Source organism: Labeo rohita, chromosome 9 (genome assembly GCF_022985175.1).
Source record: "Labeo rohita strain BAU-BD-2019 chromosome 9, IGBB_LRoh.1.0, whole genome shotgun sequence".
In the NCBI taxonomy this organism is placed as follows: Eukaryota; Metazoa; Chordata; class Actinopteri; order Cypriniformes; family Cyprinidae; genus Labeo; species Labeo rohita.
In genome coordinates, this window is record NC_066877.1 from 33535514 (window position 1) to 33557406 (window position 21893).

At 35.4% G+C, this 21893-nt stretch overlaps 1 protein-coding gene across 3 annotated transcripts in view; it reads left to right on the forward strand.

The window, feature by feature from the left end:
- The window catches only part of fign (fidgetin), a 169729-nt gene that overhangs the window by 92478 nt on the left and 55358 nt on the right, over window positions 1-21893 (forward strand). The window contains exon 1 of one of the 3 annotated variants that reach the window (XM_051119198.1): window positions 1524-1644. The exons of 1 other annotated variant lie outside the window; for it this stretch is intronic. Coding sequence is in view for 1 of the 2 variants with exons in the window: in XM_051119196.1 (XP_050975153.1) it covers window positions 2423-2447 (25 nt within the window). In the remaining variant the exon portion in view is untranslated. Of the gene's footprint in view, window positions 1-1523; window positions 1645-2256; window positions 2448-21893 lie in introns of those variants that run through there. One more of the 3 variants, XM_051119196.1, reaches the window with a different exon arrangement.

Sequence of the window (21893 nt, forward strand, 5' to 3'; positions counted from 1 at the left end):
TAACTGTGGTTTTGAAAAACCTATAACCTTAAAGATGAGTAACAGTAACACCGCTAATAAACTACTAATTTTTTAATTTGATCCCAGCAGGCACACAGCGTCATAAGACGTTGATATTTGGTTACATTCCGCTTGCAATGTCAGGTGACCAAAATTCAATGTAAATTCAACGTCTAATGTCATTGTTAAATTGTGTCCCTTGACCACAAAACCAGTTGTAAGGGTCAAATTTTTGAAATTGAGATTTATACATAAATAAATAAGCTTTCCATTGATGTATGGTTTGTTAGGACAATATTTGACCGAGATACAACTACTTGCAAAAAAAAATCCAAATACTGAAAAAAAATCGCCTATAAAGTTGTCCAAGTTCTTAGCGATGCATATTACTAACCAAAAATTACGTTTTTATATATTTAAGGTAGGAAATCCACAAAATATCTTCATGGAGTATGATCTTTACTTAATATCCTAATTTCTGGCATAAAAGAAAAATCGATAATTTTGACCAATACAATATATTTTTGGCTATTGCAAATATACCCGTGCTACTAAAAACTGGTTTTGTGGTCCAGGGTCACAATTGATATCCAATATCGACGTCAGCTGATGTTGATATTTTGTTGTTTTTAGGTTGTGTAACCAAAATCCAATGTGAAGTTAACATCAAATTAAGTCAAATATTGACATCAACCCGATTTTCATTCTTAACCAAAATGCAACGTCTGTTCGACGCTGGGGTCCAACATCAACCTGACGTTATATTGAAGTCCAGTGCCTGCTGGGATTATGAGGACAAGAGGTTGCACTAAATGTGACCCTGGACCACAAAACCAGTCATACGTAGCACGGGTATATTTGTAGCAATAGCCAATAATACACTGTATGTGTTAAAATTATATTTTTTTTTTCTTTTATGCCAAAAATCATGATATTTATTTTATGATATTAAGTAAAGATCATGTTCCATGAAAATATTTTGTAAATTTCCTACCATATCAAAACTTAATTTTTGATTAGTAATATGCATTGCTAAGAACTTCATTTGGACAAATTTAAAGGCGATTTTCTCAATATTTTGATTTTTTTGCACCATCAGATTCCAGATTTTCAAATAGTTGTATCTCGACCAAATATGGTCCTGTCCTAACAAACAATACATCAATGGAAAGCTAAAAAAAAAATAGACCCTTATGGCTATTTTTGTGGTCCAGGGTCACATATATACAGTATAGCACGTTGGGAGTGATGTTTTACTTTTATAAATAAAATAATACAAATATTTAAAAAATATATATATATTTATGAGACAAAAACATCCCATAAACGAACAATTCCTGTCAGTGCACTGTAACAAGACAGCGAGAGCGGCTCCCCTCAGAGTGTTTAGGCAAATCTGAGCCGCCGCGCTGCGTTGCTTTGAATTTGGCTCTCCAGCAGCGCGCATGCGCAATCTGCGGCACGCTGTGCTTCTCTAGAGCAGCTGTTTGGGGTTTGAAATTCCAACATGGCAGAGGCAGTGGTCAGTCTTCCCCACACTAACTTGGAATGGTTTCAAGTCGCTTAACCCGCACAAGCATTCATCAGCGAGCCCGTCGGATCGATGCCGCTCTAACCCGAGAGGTTATCCTGTCATACTAACAGGTAAGAGTTAACCCGGCTATTTCCACCGAGATTAGGAATTTAACTGGACTACAGGAGAGGAGCGCCTGCCTTTATCGCAACGCATGTCCAGTCTATGCATCACCGGGTTGAAATGAAGCGCTTGCTGTGCCCGTATCTAAATACACGGACTGTGTTTTGATAAGAGATGTGATCGCCCGTGCAGCGGGATGTTATCGCTCGGGCGGATGAAGTTGGTCACTAATAGTTGAATATGATACATTATATCAAGTATTAGATTTTGCATTGGAAAGTGAGAGCGGGTGGGGCTGAAATTGTTACAAAGTAACTTTCTGCAGCACAGAATCCGCATTATACGCGATTATCTTGTGAAAAAGTTTCTCGCAGCTTTTCTTATTCGCGTGTCATGCATTTTTTTTTAATACTTGGCTTTTCAGCAGAGGAGGTGTTTTTAAAGTAAACAGACATGCTATGCATGAGGAGAATTTCGTTTCTTTTAAACCCAGGGAGGTTTTACCTCAGCCTGGGAGGAAAACTGACATGAGCTCGCTGTCGTGGTCATGTGTTTTTTTTCCCCTTCCTATCGCTCCCTCTCTCTCCTCCTCTCTCTCTCCTCCTCTCACATGTTGTCCAAGAGCTTTTGTTGGTTTTGCCTTCTTAATTATATGCATGTAGGTTAAATGAATACCTGACGAAAAGGCCCCTGGTTTTCACAGTGTAATTCGATAGCTGAGAGGAAAAAGTGGCTGTAAGCAACCGTTGGAATTCATTCCTTTCTCCTGTTTTCGCCTTTGAGAAGATGATCACTAGCTCCAGTGTACATGGTACGTTGATTTATTGTTTATATTTTGGCATGCACTCTTACAAAGTGTGCTTGTACGTGCGTGATGTGCTTTGTTTTAGCCTTTGAACAGATGCAATATTCACGTAACCTGTTAGATTGTATGTTAATATTGAATTAGTATGCAATTTCACTCGGGTAAAGCAGTCATAATGTATACATCTTTATTTAACTGACGTGTTTTTGAATAAAACTTGCGTGAATTGGCATATATTGACACGGTAATTGTAAGTGTCGTGTGCGATGTGTTTACCTCAGTCGCCGATGTCTGTCAGAAGTAAGTTGACACAATGTCAACTTACTGTCAAGATGATGACTAGCGACTCGAAGTGAACTTATTTTTCAATTAAACGCAAATATTTATTATATTCCATGTTATATTTATCATTAATATTTACTGTCTAGTCATAACCGAGCCCTTTTTCCGATTAAAACTAATGTTTTGCATTTGCAGATAGCGCCTTATTTTGTTTTATCTTGGCTTGAAGTGTTTTGTCTTGAATTTGTATCTAAACGTAGTTATATTTAGATCAGAATCTTTTAGGTTTGAGTTTATTAGCAGTTTATGGAGTTGTTGCAGGTGTTTGCATAATTGTATTTGCATTAAACTTAAGTCTGGAGTGATTTGCATTCACATTCAAAACCTGTTTTTGCAATACACCCAAAATCTTACAGCTTAAAAATGCTCTTTATGTAGTAACTCATTTTTCAATTGTTATTTAATAGACTAAATCAATCCGAATACACATTGTTTACATCATTTTAAGGGTAAGATTAGCTTCATGCACATATTCACTTTTTAGTATCAAACAGTAAGCGTGCATAGTGTATGTGTATGTGGCCGCATACATTTTTCAGCCTTAATATTGGACTTCATCCATCAGTGGGCTTGTATATTACTACATTTTATGTAGTTCTTGAACACACATTTGCATGAATTTTTGATATGTGCCCAGCATTTTGCACCTTTTGCTATTTTTCTGTACATGTGCTCTCTTCTGCATACTTGTGGATTTTTCTGTCCTTCTTTAGCACTGAGTCTTAGTTCTGCGGATGTTGTCAGACTCAAAACTTGAGGTCAGGAATTGATTTGTTGAAGGCTACGCCACTGTCATCGCCGACTTGTAGTACTTGTTTTTTTTAAGGCAGTTGCATGTTGATTTGGTTGAGATGAACTGCATTTTCATATTCAAACATTTGGTTGTCACTCTCAACCAACTAACTAAAAAACAAAAACACAATCTCTCATCCATTTTTCAGTTATAACATTAGTGTTTTCTGACAGCCCCTTGCATTTGCATTTTGTTATTTAAAAACACAATCAGAATTGCCTGGCGAAGACTGAAGTGTGTTTTCCAAGCCTCTCCAACTCTATCAATAGAAAAATGCACTACATGATGAGTGATTTCATTACTGTAGAGTGTTTTTTGTGATGTGTTTTAATCAAAGTGGACATTGAGCATGTTTTTTTTTCTTTGCTGCAATGAGGTTTAATAAGCCATTAGATGTGTAATGTACTACAGTTAGCAGAGGTATATTAACACAACAGGCATCGGTGACCTAATTTAGCTTTGCAGATAGGAGTTTGAGGTGTAAATGTTATTAATAAGTATTACTTTAAGCTTTTAATATGATACTATTTTGACTAAGTGATGTGCTCTGAGTGATTCCTTGTGGGCGCAGCGAGCGGTTGACGTGTGAAAGCACTGTTGTCGTTAACTCGGTCCCGATTTAACCCCAGGCTGGGCTTTATGAGCATGTTAAACGACACGACAGCTTCACACACTCCTGATTGCACGGCACGTCAGTTTACGTGAGCCCGCATGTGTGTATGTGTAGCTGCGTGTGTGAGTCCGCAGGGTTGACATGAAACCTCATGTTGAGTTTTGTGGTGTGCGTGATGACAGATGCTGACCCCTCCCCTTTTCAGCACCCTCTTTGCTTGATGTATCTGGTGTTGACATTCTAGCACAGGGCTTACAGGCAGATCGCTATACACACAGACCTATGGAAGAGCCTCAGATTCACACGGCTGATGCGGCAATTAGCAGATGTGTGTGTGCAATTAGGTTGAGGCTTGCGTTTGGGCAGTATTTTGACCGGATGCAAACATGCAGTTGTGGTGTTAGCTGTAATGTTCAATAGTTTGTATCCTTTTTATATTTGAATAGACTATTGTTTGTATTTAGCTGCATGCATCATGCAGTTAATTGGCAGTTTTTGCACAAATGTGTTGCATGCAATATAAACACATTTAGAATTACACAGCTTTGCTGTTAGGAAAATAACTATACTGTGCAGTTTCAATAGTGTCATGGAGTGAAATGCATCTAAAAGCATAATGAACTTGCATTGTTCTGTGATTATTTTACATGCATTGTTCATTATTTGAGACTTTGTTCTTTAAAAATTATTTTGCATTAATGTGCATTGTACACTGCATCGTGTAAGATGTAAATGCATGTAAATGTACACACGCTATAGATTAAACATAGATAAGGATTTCTAAAATTAGACCGCTTTTCTATTAGAAAAATATTGTATTGTGTAGTTTTAAGTAGCATGCTGTGAAAATGCATCTAAAACATGTTTAGTGCCTTTTCTAATTGTTTTGTTATTATTGTACATGCGTTTTTTTAATAATCTCAGTATTTGAGTTTTTTGTACTTTTTTTGTACATTTGTACTAGTGAAAGCAAATATTGTATTCACTGCATATAATGCATCCAAAAACATAGGCCTGTGTATGTGTTTTGTAATCTACAATAGCTTTAATACACATTCATCAAACTTGCATTCAGTTGGAGCAAGTCAGATGTTTTTTTTTTTTTTTTTGTTTGATGTTTTAATATTGGCAGCAATAAAGCAGCATCATTGTTTATCAAGCAAACAGTTGAAGTCTCACATCTGAAATGACCAGGCATATCTGTTGTAAATATTATATTTTCCAATATGCAGATTTCAATTTCCTTCCATTCAGCTGGGTTACAAATTGCTCTTTTACATATTCATGTGTGGCCATTAACATTTGGAGGGTGCGTGTGAAATGCACTGTAGTTTTTAAATAGACCATCAGTCATGTACAGTGTGAAAAGGATTTGACAGATAACCTAAAACATTTGATCTGGATTTATCCAGGTCAGTTACTCTATATTATTTAATAAGCCAGAATCAAGCTGAACTGGTTAGTCTAGCAAAATGAGTTTTTAAAAAACAGATGAGTGAGTTGCATCTATTCATTTCTTATATTGAGTCGTTCTATTGATCCGTGTTGAAGCAAGTGCATCTGCCTGGGATTGTGAGCTGTTACTCATCACGGTATGATATGGACTGTATGTATATATGTTTATGTGTGTGTGTGTTAGATTGCAGACTTACTAATTGAATTTTTTTTTTTCTCCTTTGTGTTTGTATAAGATAAAACTCATTATGGAATGTTTCAGAAAGGATCCTAGTAATAACATAGGATGTATTGTGGAAGAAAGATATTTTTGAGTATGTATATGAATCTTTAGCAAGTCATGTGCAGGTTAGTGGTAGGCGGTATATGGCCAAAAGCTTATTTTATGGTATGAGTATTTTTAGATCACACTAACTGTATATATCACAATATAGTTATTTTTGCGGCAAATTCTAAAAAGAGTTTGTATATAAGGGTATAGCCATGTGGTAATTAGGGTTGCAGAAATGTGGAAAATTTCCAGTAAATTTCAAAAGCTTTTCCAGGATTTTTTGAAATGTTCCAGGGATTTCTGGAAAGTTTCTGGAAAATTTACCACCCCGTTGCAACCCTAGTGATAATGCATATGTTTAGATAATCTTTTCAATGAAACAAAACTTACTTTAGAAGTTTGTAGACACAAAATATGAAAATAATAAATTTGGCATTATATCTACAAAAAAAGTAGAAGTGAAATATTTCAGATCTCAAAGTTCTAATTGGAATAAATGATAGGATTTACAGAAAATGTTAGTAAATGTCACAAAAAAATACAAAGAAACATAGTAAAAATTATGACGTAAAATAACGTCTTTTCTTGTAAAATGCATTCGATGCAAACTTAATGTACACAAACCTGTGGCGCACATTAGTAAATGGTAAAGTGTTAAGCTGCGCTGCATGTTGTATATTTTCAATTGCAACTTTCTTTGTGTAAATAATGTAAAATAGTCCTTATGTACACTACGGTAGAGCAAAGTCTGAAGCATCACACTGCCCAGTGTTGTAGATTTCGAAGCCCAGCGTTGGCAGAAGACGACGCCGTTGGTGCGTTAGACGTGTAAGTGGCCCGGGCCTCCTGGGATTGTTTGTATAAATGAGAATGACAGGTTTTATCTCAATCTAATGGTGACAATTAAAGGGAACCTTCAGACTAACTCGGCTCGCTGGCGGATGAGCACCTTGGGGGATCTCGGGGGCCGTTTCAAATTGATGAAACACTCATCCGTACAGACGGATACATTTGTCAGTCTGTGTAACAAATCTTATTCGGTACCCCCTGTCTCCGTTTCAGACAAAAGCCCGGCTCAAATGAAATCAGTAGCGGCTTGTCATCTTTAAGCAAATATGTTAAGCGTCGTCTCGCGCGCTTTTCATCCGAACGCAGAGGAGGACCCCAAGGGAGACGGACGCGTGCAAAACGCAACAAATTTCATTTCCACGCAGGGATCTATCTCTCCCCGGCTCTCTCTCGTGGCAGCTGGCTGTGTTATCTTCGTATGATTCGCTGTGCGCTGACAATTCTTTCACTGATCTAAGTTAGAGTGCATTTGGAAGTGGTTGCAGCTGTCTGTTGCTATACTGAGAGATGTGTTTGCTCTACTGCAAAGATGAAGGACCATGAATCCTTGACATCCCCCTCCCGCTCCTCTTCGCCGGCTCATTTAGACACTTTCTGTCTGTCGGCCTCTCTCTACCTCCCTGCCGGTGACTGACAGCATACGGGATGTATGTTTTTTAAAATGCACATATGCTGTAGGCCTTCTCTGATTTCTATTCGAGTCTTGCCAGAAGACTGCATCCGTATATTATTCCTTAAACGCACTGAATTGCATTTTCCTTTTGTTTGCTTATGTTACTTTATTATTAAATGCTTCATGGATTCGTAATGATTGCATCGATCGCGGCTGGGATTCACTCTATTGTGCGCCGTAGCGCAAAGCAAAAATTTCAAGGTGGTAAATATTGAGATAGCAGACAAAAAGACTGTCAGATGATGTTAAAGATGTGGCGGTTCATCGTAAACTTGAATGGAGGTGAAGTGCCCTCATCTCTCACGAGTTTATCGGCCTCTCCACGAGGCGAATCTACAAATGAGGACTTAAATGCGCCACACGTATTGATTTGCAGAATGCTTGATTTGATTCATTTAGCTCGTCGTGGGTTATTTTTAGTCGATAATCGTGTAAGAAAAGACACTGAAAGGTGTTTGTCTCAATGTCTTTCCTCTTTCGTCAGGGTCACGCTGCCTGGCTCCATGTAAATTTGGTGTTTTTAACATTTGTCAGGACGGTTTGATCTGTACTTAGCCGGCGATGTGATCTGATCAAGGGAGCGCCGCCGCGTAACCGTGATTGACAGTCGGCAGTGAGGACGCCAGCGGACTCCCGTTCATTATGATACGTCAAGCCATCGCACACACACATGCACATACACGCGCACACACTCTCTCGCTCGGCATAATAGCGACCAAAACAAAACAAAATCACATTCTCTTGACAGTTGGCTCTGTTTTAAAAGGTTTTATTCTGTAAGGATGGATGATAACACAGAACATAGTGTTTTGTTAGAACGTGATAGAACATCATTGCTTTTCTTCAGAGCAGCAATTGGTGTGAGGGAGAAATGCATGGTTGCACGAGTGATTTTTCTGTTTGTAGAGTTTAGATTAGACTTTTGTATAACTGAAACAATCTGAAAATATTTTTTTTTACTCTTTTGATGATATTTGATATTTTAATATTTATGCATTTGCCCTCAAATGGCTTAGAAGTGTGGTATTTACTTACTTAAACTTTGTTTCAGCCAAACAGTCATTTAAGTCATAGTTTAATGTCAGAAACCCAATGCAATAAAAATCTAGTTAATCAAGATTTTTCTATTGTTTTATACTGAATGAACACTAGCCAGACTGATAGGTAACTATTTTAGTTTATATGCACCAGTATAACTGTACATTTTTAAATAATTAAAATGCCACAAGAATTCTGTGAACATTTATAAAGCCATAATTGATTCACTGAAATAGTTTAAACTGATCTGAGCTGAAAGTAAGATTTTTCTTTTCAAAAGTAAAATTTAAATTAAAAAAGTAAAAATCTAATTAAAAAACAATTTTTTGCTTACTGTTTTACTGAATAAACAATAAGAAGGATCATAGTTTCATTTATATGTACTAGCATTCTGTTATCGGAAACCATAGTTTACCTATATTTACATATGTGGACAGGGACCACAAAACCTACCAAGTAGCATGGGTGTATTTGTAGCAATAGCCAAAAATACATTGTATAGGTTAAAATGATCTGAAATCATTAGGATATTAAGTGAAGATCATGTTCCACGAAGATATTTTGTAAATTTCCTACCGTAAATATATCAAAACTTAATTTTTGATTAGTAATAACATTAGTAATTTTCAAATAGTTGTATCTCGGCCAAATATTGTCCTATCCTAACAAACAATACATCAATGGAAAGCTTATTCAGCTTTCAGATTATGTATAAATCTCAGTTAAGAAAAGAAAGACCCTTATGACTGGTTTTGCGGTCCAGAGTCACACATTTTAAATCATTTTTTTACTGAACATTTTATTCATTGCAAATGAATTGTTGAATCAGGCTTTGAATCAGTTCATTGAAATGGACAGTTTGAGCTGTTTCACTTAAAATAAAATGTTTTGTCACTAAAATTAAAATGTTATATGTCAGAAGTAAAATACAGTAAAGGTGAAGTTTAAATAGCAAGTGTTTTTTTACTGAATGAACAGTAAGAAGGATTATATTTAATTGATGAATCAGACTTTGAATCAGTTCATTGAAACGGCCTGTTTGGTGGATTCAGTGAATCCACCAAAAAAAATGCATATATTAAACCACTCAAATTCAGGTATATTTCAGAAAAATCCTGCAAACCTGCTTCTCTAAGTACTGTTTAACGCACCAAAGCGCTGAGGAAAAAGCAGAAGCTCTTTCGTGTTTCTCATACGAGTTAATGCAGCGCCCGCGTTTCAAACAAACGCTGTGAATTATTAGAACGGAACATAAGCGACGCTCTCGTCCTTTCTTTTTTCTGCCATTTCAAACAATGAGTCGGAGCTTTTGTTTTCACTGTCCCTGGTCACTAAAGCTGTCTGGATACATAAAGCGAAGTGGCAGCGCACTGCCTGCTGGGGATTGGTTGCGAACACTCAATCCCCTGGTGGGAAAAACCAGTTTTAGCAGCAGAACTGTTAATCTAGGCAGCGCGCAGATTCTCCTGCGTTCCCACATTTGCTTGAGTAATTATCATACCCCCAGTGGCAAGGAGAGAGACATCGCCTTAAATCACTGATGTCTTCATTACTCTGTTTACATTTTAATTAGACATACTAAACTTTTTGATTTTTAATGGGCTTTGCAGAACAAGACACGTTCTCTTCTTTAGTTGAAGGAGACGTGCTGAGAGCGAACCTTGCACCTCGCCATGAAAGACAATCTGCACTTTTCTGAATATTTAACGCGTGACAATAATTATTCCTGCTCCGACCTTTGATGCGAGACTATCTGGTTTTGAAGCGCAGCCTACTTTTGATGCATCGCAAGGATTGCGAGTCGCGGGTACCGGCGGCTTCTTGTTTTGGTATGAATCGGAGGCTGGTTAGGGGATTTGGACGTTATAAAGAAAGTACTCCTTTGGAAGTCCTTAGATCCATTTTTGTTGTTGTGATCGAAATTGTAAATTCGAAGAACATTTAATCACGGAAAAACTGATGTCACCCGGGCTTAGGATAGCAGGGGCACGCAAGAATTGTCCACACCTTCCTTCCAACCGAGAAATGCGTCCTTTATCGTTGAACAACCTTGAGAAATGAGACGAGCAATTTCAGTCCCACTTGAAGACGTTCTGTTGTGTGTTCAGAGAGGGTTTCTATGCCTGCTCAAGTGTCTGGAAATGCATAAAGATAAGAAACATTAAAGAAATGAATGTGATAAAGAAAGAAACTGTCATTGAAGTGAAGCAAAAAGAAGCTCTCTTGTAGAGTAGGACAGATCTGTTTAGCCTGGGATGCTGCATATGCAACAAGTTCGCTGTTGACTGCGTGCTCGCACTCCAAGGCTTTAGCCGACCCACAATGCATCACTTAAGAATTATATATAATATCCTTGAATTTGCCAGCTCTAAAATTTCGTAGGTTTTAACTGCTGGAAAGCACAAAAGCAGTTCGTCCCTATTATTACAGCCTTGACGGGAAAACCTCCCCCGGTTCATTCTCATAGGCATCACTTTCTTTTATTGTAGGGCGCTAAAATCCCTTTCTTTAATTCATTTATTTGATGTTTCGTGACATTTAAATTCATGTGAATTACCCTAAGCCGGGGAAAACATGGCGAGTGGAGATCACAGTCATTTGAAGCTCGACTTGGAGAGGGAATTATATCATCTAATGAGAACATAAAATTGTAATTAATGTCTTGAAATTAGCCTCTGAGAAAAAAAAAAGAACATGTCCATTGATATGCATGGCAGAAAACATTCAGCGACTTGAATGTGAGAGCCAATATTTTGTCTGTTTCCTCCCCCCCCCCCCTCGCCTGTCTTCTGTGCCTGTGAAAGGAGGAATGAAAAAAATCCTTCAGGAATGATGAATTGAGTTATCACGTTCAGCAGCTAATTGTCTCAAATTGATATTTTGATGTACTACTAAAGATCACATAAAAGCAGTCAGATCTTAATTAGGCTGATGATCATGGGGAGACGTGAGCTATCGTGCCGACGCCGCGCTCTCCGCGCGCTAACTTCCCGGCGCTCTGTTCGTCCTCGGTGGAGCGCGGCTGGCTGACAGGTTGGCGGCGTGCCAAGGATTGATAGGAGGAACCTTGAGTGTGGCGGAGAGGAGCCGTGTGAGGCCTGCCGGCAGGAGCGAACGCAGATGGGAAAAGTGCTGTGGAGGTTTGAGGCGTCAGGCCTTAGGAAGGACGCTGGGTTGTGCATTGCGGTTGTACCGATGCTTGTTGGCTTTAGGGGTTAAGATTTAGGGTGGGCGGTACGAACAAAATCTGGTATGATGCTCTCAGTCATTTTAATGGCCTATTTACAGTTTTTGCATGAAATGCAAGATTATTTATATATGAACAACTGTTTTAGAATAATCCAGTGCTTTAGAAATTAAAAGTACCTTATCTTATTAGATTCTTTTTATTATTTGATAATGAGTGTTGTTTTTTTTTTTTTTTTTTTTTTTTTTTTTTTATAATCTTTTTTTAAGTGCAAAGTATGTACTTAAGGCAAGACACTACAGGCAAAGCCAGTTCTTTCATGCATTGCTCAATTTTTTTTTCAAGGCTATTTTGCTTCCGTCTTGCATCTGTAGATTTCAATTGCAATACATATTTTTAAAGGCTACAAGAGTTTTTTTTTTTTTTCTCTCCTGCACTGATCCAGAAATCTCAATTTTAGCAGCTATTACATGCAACAAACTTTACAGTTTTATTTTCTTCTTCTATAAATATTCTAAAGGATTTTAACAGGGGTTTGTTTATATCTCATTTGCCTGATATATATTTAAAATTTTATGCCTAAAACCTTTTTTTTTCTAGCTGTTGACAGTATTGTCTGATTTATGGAGTGATAAAAATGACAAATCCAAAACATCTTGACTCGGTCAACCAAAAAAATGAAAACCAAAAAATAAAATAAATACAAATAAATACATAAACAAACAAACTTTTAACCTTGGCTTTATCCAATGTTCATATTTTTGTTCTGGAACTTTATGCAAACTAGCATGTTTAAATATGCACATGAGGCGTTATTTAATAAATATTACTTTTACTAACATTTATATAATACAGATTTAACATGTATTTTCTGTAAATGTTTTGTTACTTTTGTTAAAAATTATTTTGGTTTGGATCCATCCAAAAAAAAAAAAAAACATAAGTGCAACTTCACAATTTACAAGTTAAAAACAAAAAAATAAAAAATAACAGTAAGAAATGTGCAGTTCTCACTCTAAATTCTGATTCGGTTTCATTGTGTTGATGCAAACATTTGGTTGCATGTGAATGTAATTATATGTCAATTCTGCAAGTTGTGTCATTGAACCCTAAATTATATATCTAATACTGCATAAGTTGAGTTTTAAAATCTCTTTAGGGTGACAAATTTCTGCTGTTGTACATTAAGAAAAGTATAGAAATGAAATTGCAATACTACAGATATTAGTAATAGAATCTTGGAATGTTTCCTAAAAAGACTAAGATTCTTTTTAAATTGTGTGGTTTAGAGACCACTAACTAGTTGCTTGTTAGTATGCATCTTACTAGCATATTGCATGTTTATTAGTACTTAAAAGCACATATTAATGCTTATGCATGACCATATTTTAGATTGCTTAATACTACCCCATACCTAACCTTAACTACTACCTTGCTAATTATTAATAAGTAGCAAATTAGGAGTTTGTTGAGGCAAAAGACTTCGTTAATAATGAGATTTGGTCCCCAAACTAAAGTGTGACCAAGTTGTGTGTTTATAGGTTAGTAATGCTAGCAGCCATTCACAAAACAGTTCCCTACAAACCGACTTAATGAGCTGTTTACTTCTATGGCATAATCTTGGATCGCTTAAACGAACTGGACAGCTGCCTGGAGAGTTCCATCATGTCCGGGATCTCCATTAGGAGTCGGTTTCAGGTAGTAGAGCCACCAGAATGTACGGCCAGTCATCTTCAGCCGGGCTGTACGAGTGCTGGCTGCTGAGGTGGCAGGCTGGCTGTGCTAATGATGGGTGCTAATGTAATTAGCTCATCCCAGCAGTCTGCAGAGCTGCGCTTTTCAGCTGTCGCGCTCACCAGCTCACCGCTGACCCCGACTCACCCCAGCCTTTCACGGCCTACCTCTCTCTCATAGGCATTACCCTGCATTTAGTGCCCTGAAGGGCTGACAGCCTCGCCATTTGTTGATTTTTGGCTCCGAAACCTGTGTGCATTTTCTTGTTAAAGTCAACGAGAAATCTAAATTGACCTATTTAGTTTCTTAATGGACATGCCTGCGCTATTCGTCGGCTCACATTTTTCCAAATAATATTCTTTGTTATATTTTAACAATGTTATACACTCTTAGGAAATTTTCGGGTGACGTTTTAAGTGTTTCATAAGTTTTCAACCCCCCTCTTACAAATGCCAGATACTATTCTGGAACATAACAGCCACTTTTTTGCGACAAGACTGAGTTACAATGAATAAAATATAATTCTACTAAACATTTTTAAATGAATATACTGTTTTCTTTATTATATTTTATCAGTTCTCAACTGATGCCTCTGAAATTACTTTCTTTTTTGACTGACATCACACATCTTTGATACTTTTTCAGCTGCCCTCTTCCAACTACAAAATCTACACTACGTTTTCTAACAAAATGTCCTGTTTTCATTTGGAAATATGTGAGGTAGTAGTAGTAGATAGAAGTAAAATGGATAGTAGATAGTGAGACTGCTGTGAACGTTTTGTTAAATTTGGTTCAATGCAAACCAAAAGATCAGATTATTTATAACAAATTATTAATTGTGCCACAACTTCACACTTGATACTTAAAAGTTAAGAAAGTAAGAAAGAAAGAGAAAGAAGGAAAGGAAGGAAGGAAAGAATGAAGTAAGGAAGGAAAGAATTAAATAATGAAGGAAGGAATGAAATAATGAAGGAAGAAAGAAAGAAAGAAAGAAAGAAAGAAAGAAAGAAAGAAAGAAAGGAAGGAAAGAAAGATGAAAAAGGGGAAGGAAGGAAGAAAGAAATAAGGAAAGGAAGGAAGGAATGAAAGAGAAGAAAGGAAAGAAAGAAGGAAAGAGGGAAAGAAAGAAAGGAAGAAAGAATGAAATAAGGAAAGAAAGAAAGAAGAAAAGAAAGAGGGAAAGAAAGAAGGGAAGAAAGAAAGAAGGAAAGAAAGGAAAAAGGGGAAGGAAGAAAAAAAATAAGGGAAGGAATGAAAGAAAGAGAAAAAAGGGAAGGAAGGAAAGAAAGAAGGAAAGAAAGAAAGAGAAAGAAAGAAGGGACGAAAGGAAGGAAAGAAAGGAAAAGGGGGAGGGGAGGAAGAAAGAAATAAGGGAAGGAAGGAGTGAAAGAGAAAAGGAAAGGAAGGAAGAAAGAAGGAAATAAGGGAGGGAAGGAAGGAAAGAAAGAGAAAAAGGAAAGAAAGGAAGAAAGAGTGAAGGAAAGAAAAAGAAGGAAAGAAAGAAAGAAAGAAAGAAAGAAAGAAAGAAAGAACTGGGTACAATAAACAGACTAAATTACAGCCTCTAAATTCTGTTTTGGTGAGTTGATGCACAAATGTCATTGCACATGAATTTAATTATTTATAAATTTTGCAAAAAGCATTGTTGAACCATAAACTGCTAAATGAAATGTGTAAATATATACCGTAAAAAAAAATTGCAAAATTTCTTATTCTACACATTTCTGCTATTTTATGCTGTCAACACTTCCAACTACCACCATTTTTTGCAATCAGTCTGTTTCACAAAGTCTGACTCAAATGTGCATTTTCTAATTCACTCTGAAATATGTAAGATGGACTGGGCATAAAGTTTGATTTTAAGTTTCAAGGAAAAGCCGCTCTTTGTATTCCACATATATACAATTTTACATAACATGTTGTAGTTATTTTATACTCTTTTATACTGTGCAGCCTCTAGGCTTTAACATTCAAATAATTTTTATATCATCAAAGCATCAATACTTTAGGAAAGTGGATGGATGGCATAATCAGAACTGAAAATGCAATGAATAAAACTTCTGCCAAATGCATGAATGTAATCAAATATCAATGTATAATATAATCTCAACTTTACCATTGTATTGATGTTTATTGATCATTTCAATCGTTTTATGGTATTACGTACACATTAACCGCAAAATAATGGCGCATCTGCTGAACCGCCCATAAATTATTAACCTGCAAATTAGCATAACAGGACATCACCGAATCTGCTGGTGGCATGGATCGAGTAAAGTGCCCTTCATTCATGCCCTTCAACATAGATAATTATGGACTAGATGTAAATTTCATGAATTTAATTGTAGAAATTGTATTGTATGCTAATGCATATGTTAATACTGAGCTAAGACGCAAACGTTAAGCTGTCCAGACATCCAAGTTTTTAAGTGAGCACTCCTAACATGAGTGTGAGGATCAAATCAAGCATATTATAAGCAGAACAAGATCAAACTGTAGTTGTTTTTAATTGTATATTCAGTGGTGTAATTGCTACTAAACAAAAGACTTCCCTTTTGTGCTTTAGTTGATTAATATGTGGAACGTTTAGTGTTTAGAGGCCTAGCAGGAGTGGATTATAATGATCATTCCCTTGGGCTTAGGCTCGGTTTTATTTTTTAGGATGTCTGAACAAACCCCCCCATTTCTGCACCCCCCCACCCTTCCTTTTTCACCCCGTTCAGCAGGCGTTAAGGATGACCCTGTTTCCTCACTCCTAAGTAGAACCAATTTGGTTTGGAATGAGCCTGAAGGTTTCTCTTAATGAGATTCCCATATGAACCGCCACATTTCCACAGAGAGTTTTGTGGATCATCTCTATGGCATTTGTTTGTGAAAAGCTGACGTTCACAGCTCTCACTTTTTGAGTTTTTTGGAGACGTCCGTCTCAAGTTTGGTTCTCGATTTGCCTTGTTATATTCTTATCAGAATTTTGTTTGCTTAATGCTAGAGATTCCCTGATCTACACATTTTGATTGATCTCCAAATGTTGTTTGACCATATAATGTACAACAGTGTACATTTTTTTCCAGTGTTTCCCATGAAATTTCCCATCTTGATGGTGCTTTGGGACATTAAGGGTAAAATTAGACATGGGAACTTATAGGGGTGGAAATCAGCACTAGTTTCATGATTCAATTCGAGTCAGTTGGATAATTATTTTTTGCATTTTTATTAAATTATATGAGCAGGCTACTTTTTAAAATAATTACAAATTAATAATAAATAAAAAAAAATGATTTGTTATGATTTTAACCAAGTAAATATAGTTTCAAAACAAACAAGCAAATATAAAGTAAAAAAGGGGGATAAACAAGTGATAAACAAAAAGTACTTTCAGTATCTAAGAGTGCTTTAAGTAATCTGAACGTTTACAGACAATCATAGTTTTAACATGTTAAATTGTACATCAGAACATTTACTCAAAAGGAAAGATTGGTAACAGTTAAATATTTTTACATCTACAAAAAAACAAAAAACTGCTGCTGGGGTGTAAAAATAAATAAATCAGTGCTCATTGGGTGCGGGATTCTTTTGTAACATGAAAACTCATAAGTGTAAATGTGAAAAATATAAAAAGCCTTTATTAACATGGCTTTAAAGTTTTAAAAACAAATTTGTTGTTAACCTCAACGTGTCGGTTTGCAAATTTTCTAATTTATTTTTCTAAAAACATTTTCAAATTTTATTTTTTATTTTTAATTTTTTAATTTTATTATTATTTTATTTATTTTTGCATAAAATATCTGCCAAATCTAAATTATATTCTTAATTCTATATAAAAAAAAATGGTTAACACTTTAGAATAGGGTATACTTATTCACTATTAACTACGACTTTTCCCTCAATAAATTCCTAATTTGCTGCTTATTAATAGTTATATATATATATAAATATATAAATTTAGATTTTGGGTAGGATCAGGGATGAGAAATAAGGTCATGTAGAATAAGGCAATAATATGTGCTTAATTAGTACTAATAAATGGCTAATATTCTAGTAATATGCATGCTAATAAGCAACTAGTTAAGAACCGTAAAATAAAGTGTTACCATTTTGGGATTATGATATATTTTTTATTTATTTTTTATTTTTTTAAGTGCAATATCAGCCATATCTAACTTGATATTGTTAATTTGAGATTTGTTGAAATTTGTTTTGCAAACACAAACTGGCAGAGATATTTGTTTATGCATCTCTGCAAAGCCATTATCACTGCATTCAAAAATTAATTATTATTAATTATTCAGATATTTTATTTTAATATGCACAACATTGTCAGATCTAGGTGAGCCGTCTCCTTTAAAAGTCGGGTTGCTATGTAAAGCATGTTTAGGATCTGGCCTATTTGACGATCCCTTTAAATGTCCACATGGAATTGCGTTAATTTAAAAGAGAAAGAGCTCATATAGAGTTCAGCATCATCCTTGAGCTTTATGAGGGCTGGCACCTCTTTTGTGTTCATTATCGTGAAATCACCTCAGGGAGGAATGTTGACTTTTCACCGTCCAGAATAGCTGCTAATGTGCTGTGTAACACTCTCGTGTGCCACCGTAGACAGCGGCGCTGCTCTTTATTGAGGAAATCGCAGAGGTTCGAATGCTGGTCACTAGGCTTGTGCAAGTACTTGAGTAGTTGGAAATGGCGGCGATGATCGATTTTGAAATCTTTGATTGCATTGCTTGATTTGTTTTGTGTGTTTATTGGTGTTAGTAGTAGAAATTGTAATATTTGGAGATTTTGTGACAATAATACATAAACACATAAATGAGGCCTTATTTTGTTTTGTCTTCACTGGCTGCATGCAACATCAACATAAAGCACGAGCTGAGTAGTCTGATTCATGAATAAATGACTATTACAACCAAAATAGTGGGTTCTGTTGCAATGTTTTTTGTCTATTGAAGAGGAAAAATGTCAGTTGTTCTGTTTGGCTTTATTTAGTGAAAACTGGCTGTAGATTCAAAAGCAGATTTTTGTTTGCATGCTTTATACAACATGTTTTTGCCCTCAACAACATCTGGATGGAGTACAGTTGAATGAAACACAGGGTCTTGGACGCGCTTTTAAAAGTTATTTTTAACTTTTTATTTTTTTTAAAGCTATTTATAGCTTGACAAGTCATCTGTAATGCTGCAAGATGCCAAAAAAGATGTCCACCTGACTCTCATCTGCAGTGAAATTAAATGTATTTATATAGCGCTTTTCGCAGTATACGTCGTTTTAAGTCAGCTTCACAGAAAATCATTGTTGATGTTTATAATATCTTAAATTCTTTAAGCCTTATAGTCAAATTTATCAGATTAGAGCTGGATGATGGTGTAGTTTACATTTGTGACCCAGGGCCACAAAACCAGTCATAAGAGTCCATTTTTTTTTAAATTGACATTTATACATAATCTGAAAGCTGAATAAATAAGATTTCCATTGTTATATAGTTGTCCAAATGAAGTTCTTAGCTATGCATATTACTAAACAAAATTAAGTTTTGATTGTCCAAATGAAGTTCTTAGCTATGCATATTACTAAACAAAATTAAGTTTTGATATATTTACGGTAGGAAATTTACCAAACGTCTTAGAACATGATATTTAAATAATATTCTAATGATTTTTGTCATAAAAGAAAAATCGATAACTTATGACTAGTTTTGTGGTCCAGGGTCATTTTGTGATTGATATAAACAATCAAGCAGTTGAGATTTGCTATACACAAAATAGTATACAGTAGTCAACATTTGAAGTGGATCAGAAATGTTCAGCCAACTAGACCTAAGACAAGAACGGGTATTGTTTTGGTTTTAGGACAACTTTGATGAAAGGTTTTGATCCACTTCAAATCCTAGCTGAGTATATTGTATTGGTGCAAATGAAGTTTGACATGCGTGTGTGTGTGTGTGTGTGTGTGTGTGTGTGTGTGTGTGTGTGTGTATGTGTGTGTATGTGTGTATATATGTATATATATATATATATATATATATATATATTTATATATATTTATAGTCTTATTTATTTAATATTTAATATATTGCATTATAATTTGTTATATTGATTGTACTGTATATACGCGGATAAAGTTGGATACAATATATTATTGATTGTTTTTAATAATTTAATCAGTTTTTCTTGTTGATATTTATTTTTGTTTATTTATTTCTTTATTTTTTTATTTATTTGTTTTTTTTATTAATAGCATTCAACACACAGCCCACCAGTTTGACTCTTCAGCATGTTAATATGTTGATCTTTTTGAGCGAAAACCTGTGATAAACACCTTGTTAAAAATGTGTTAATTAATGTTGCATGCATGCATTCATATGAATTATAAAAAAAAATGTAAGTAAAGGTAGAGATTAACTTTAAGTAAAATTGGAAATATTTCACAGTTGAAACTGTACATGTACATACAACTGTACATTTTAAATTTAAAGTGCCAAGTCAAAAAGTAGCCTGTATTTTTGTAAAATTATGTGAAATTAATTAATTTTTTGCAATTTATATTGCAATCAAAAATGTAGGAAGAATTTAAGGTTCTGTCTATGTATTTATGTTAATGAGTAATTTTTAAAAAAAAAGTTTACATCCTTATTGCATATAAAGCTGTGCATTAATACAGTTTACGTTAAACCATGGCATACACTGTACTCTGTTAATTTATCTGCCGAATATTTGAGTTGTCCCTAGTGGTCATGTCCACTCAAGTGCGTTTAGCTTTGAGCTTTTGAGAAGATACATTACATGCTTTGCATTTGTTAACGATGCAATATTTATTTCTTTGTATAAGTTACATTTCACAGCAATATCTAGAGAACTGCCTGAAGTTCTATTTAGCATTTGTTCAAGTCTTTTTTTTTTTTTCAGTTTTATTCCAGTCTGTCTGGCTCGAACAGGCATTGTTTTTTTCATTCCATACCCTGACGAAATTTCTTCCACATTTTAATGCTCCCCAAAGCCTTTCGCCTCTTTGTTTCCATTATTCATTCCAAAAAGTTCTGCGTTTGGAGGCCGGGAGGGGGGTTGAAAAATAATTTTGTGTCTGACGAAATTTATGTGGAGCTAAGTCAGCGCTTTATGCAAAAACTGTGCTTTATGCAACCGTGGGGTTGTGTAGGAGGCCTGAGCATCGCAGGCTTTGCGTGCATCGCATGCTTTGTGTGTGAGTGTGTTGTGGAGGGAGAGAAGCAGAGAACAAATCTATGTGTGTGTGTGGGCCTGTCATGCTGTCACCAAGGCCTAATGTCTCTCCCGAGGGGTACCTGGAGGAGAGCCGTACCCACCCAGTCAGCCTTTAGCTGGGGCGCGCGGTGACACTGCCTTCCCACGGAGACTGGAGGTGTCACTGTATGTATGTAAACCAGTGACAGATGACTGGAGACATGCAGACTGGAGAGACCAGTCACAGAGAGAGAGAAGGGGAAAAAAATGCTTTTCCTTTCATCTCTCCTCCACAGCTCAGACACAGATGAATAAAACAAAACAACAGAGCCTTTGCGTTTGTGAGACACCCTCATGTTTGTCTGCAGCGTGACACCCTAATAAAAGACATTTTGTTTATTTCGAAGGTTTCTTTAGAGCTAAATGTTGCCAACGCTAGAGTTGGGAATTGAGAAGAACAATCCATTTTATGATTTCATTACCAGTATTTATTTGGTACTATTTCTTTTCACATTTAACCCTACAAAGCCAACTGTATGTTATATGGTAGATAAGGCCTCTGAATTATTAACATGATCAAACTTTGCTGAAAACCTGTTGTACTCAATCTACAATGTGCCTTCTGTCCTTTTGTGAGTAAAATGTCATTACTTGTCTTTTATCTTAAACATAAGTATAACTTTAATATTGTTGTGTAGAAAAATCATGTTCAAATGTGAGTATCAAATATGATCATTAGACTTTTGAGGAACACTTATGTGTTCATCTCTCAATAATCATTGTATTGCATTGCGTTATATGTTTTGATCATGAAACTAAGCATTACTAAGATGTATTTTTGGAGATATAGTGTGTCAACTGATATTTATATGCATTTTATGTAAGTAGTCTGCTTAAACTGTTATGATGTCAGAATCAAAATTTCATCATACTTTTTTGCCATATACATATCAGCATCTGCACCAAATTGCATATTTTTGTTTAGTTTGAGCCTCTGAATAAAATTGAGCTGTGTTTCCGAACATATTAATGTATATTTTACTATATGAGCCATGAAAACTTGTTTGACGTTTTGGATCTTATTTGATAAATCATGTTTTTTTTTTTTTTTAGATGCACATGTTAATAAATAATAAATAAATAAATAAATAAAACATATGTCAGGGTTTACAGGGTTGATATTTACAAACATTATACATTTTAAAATAAAAAATAAATAATTGTTACCATAAATAACAATATAAATAAATAAATATTATAAATAAACTCTTCTATTTTATATCATAAATAAATAATTAAATAAA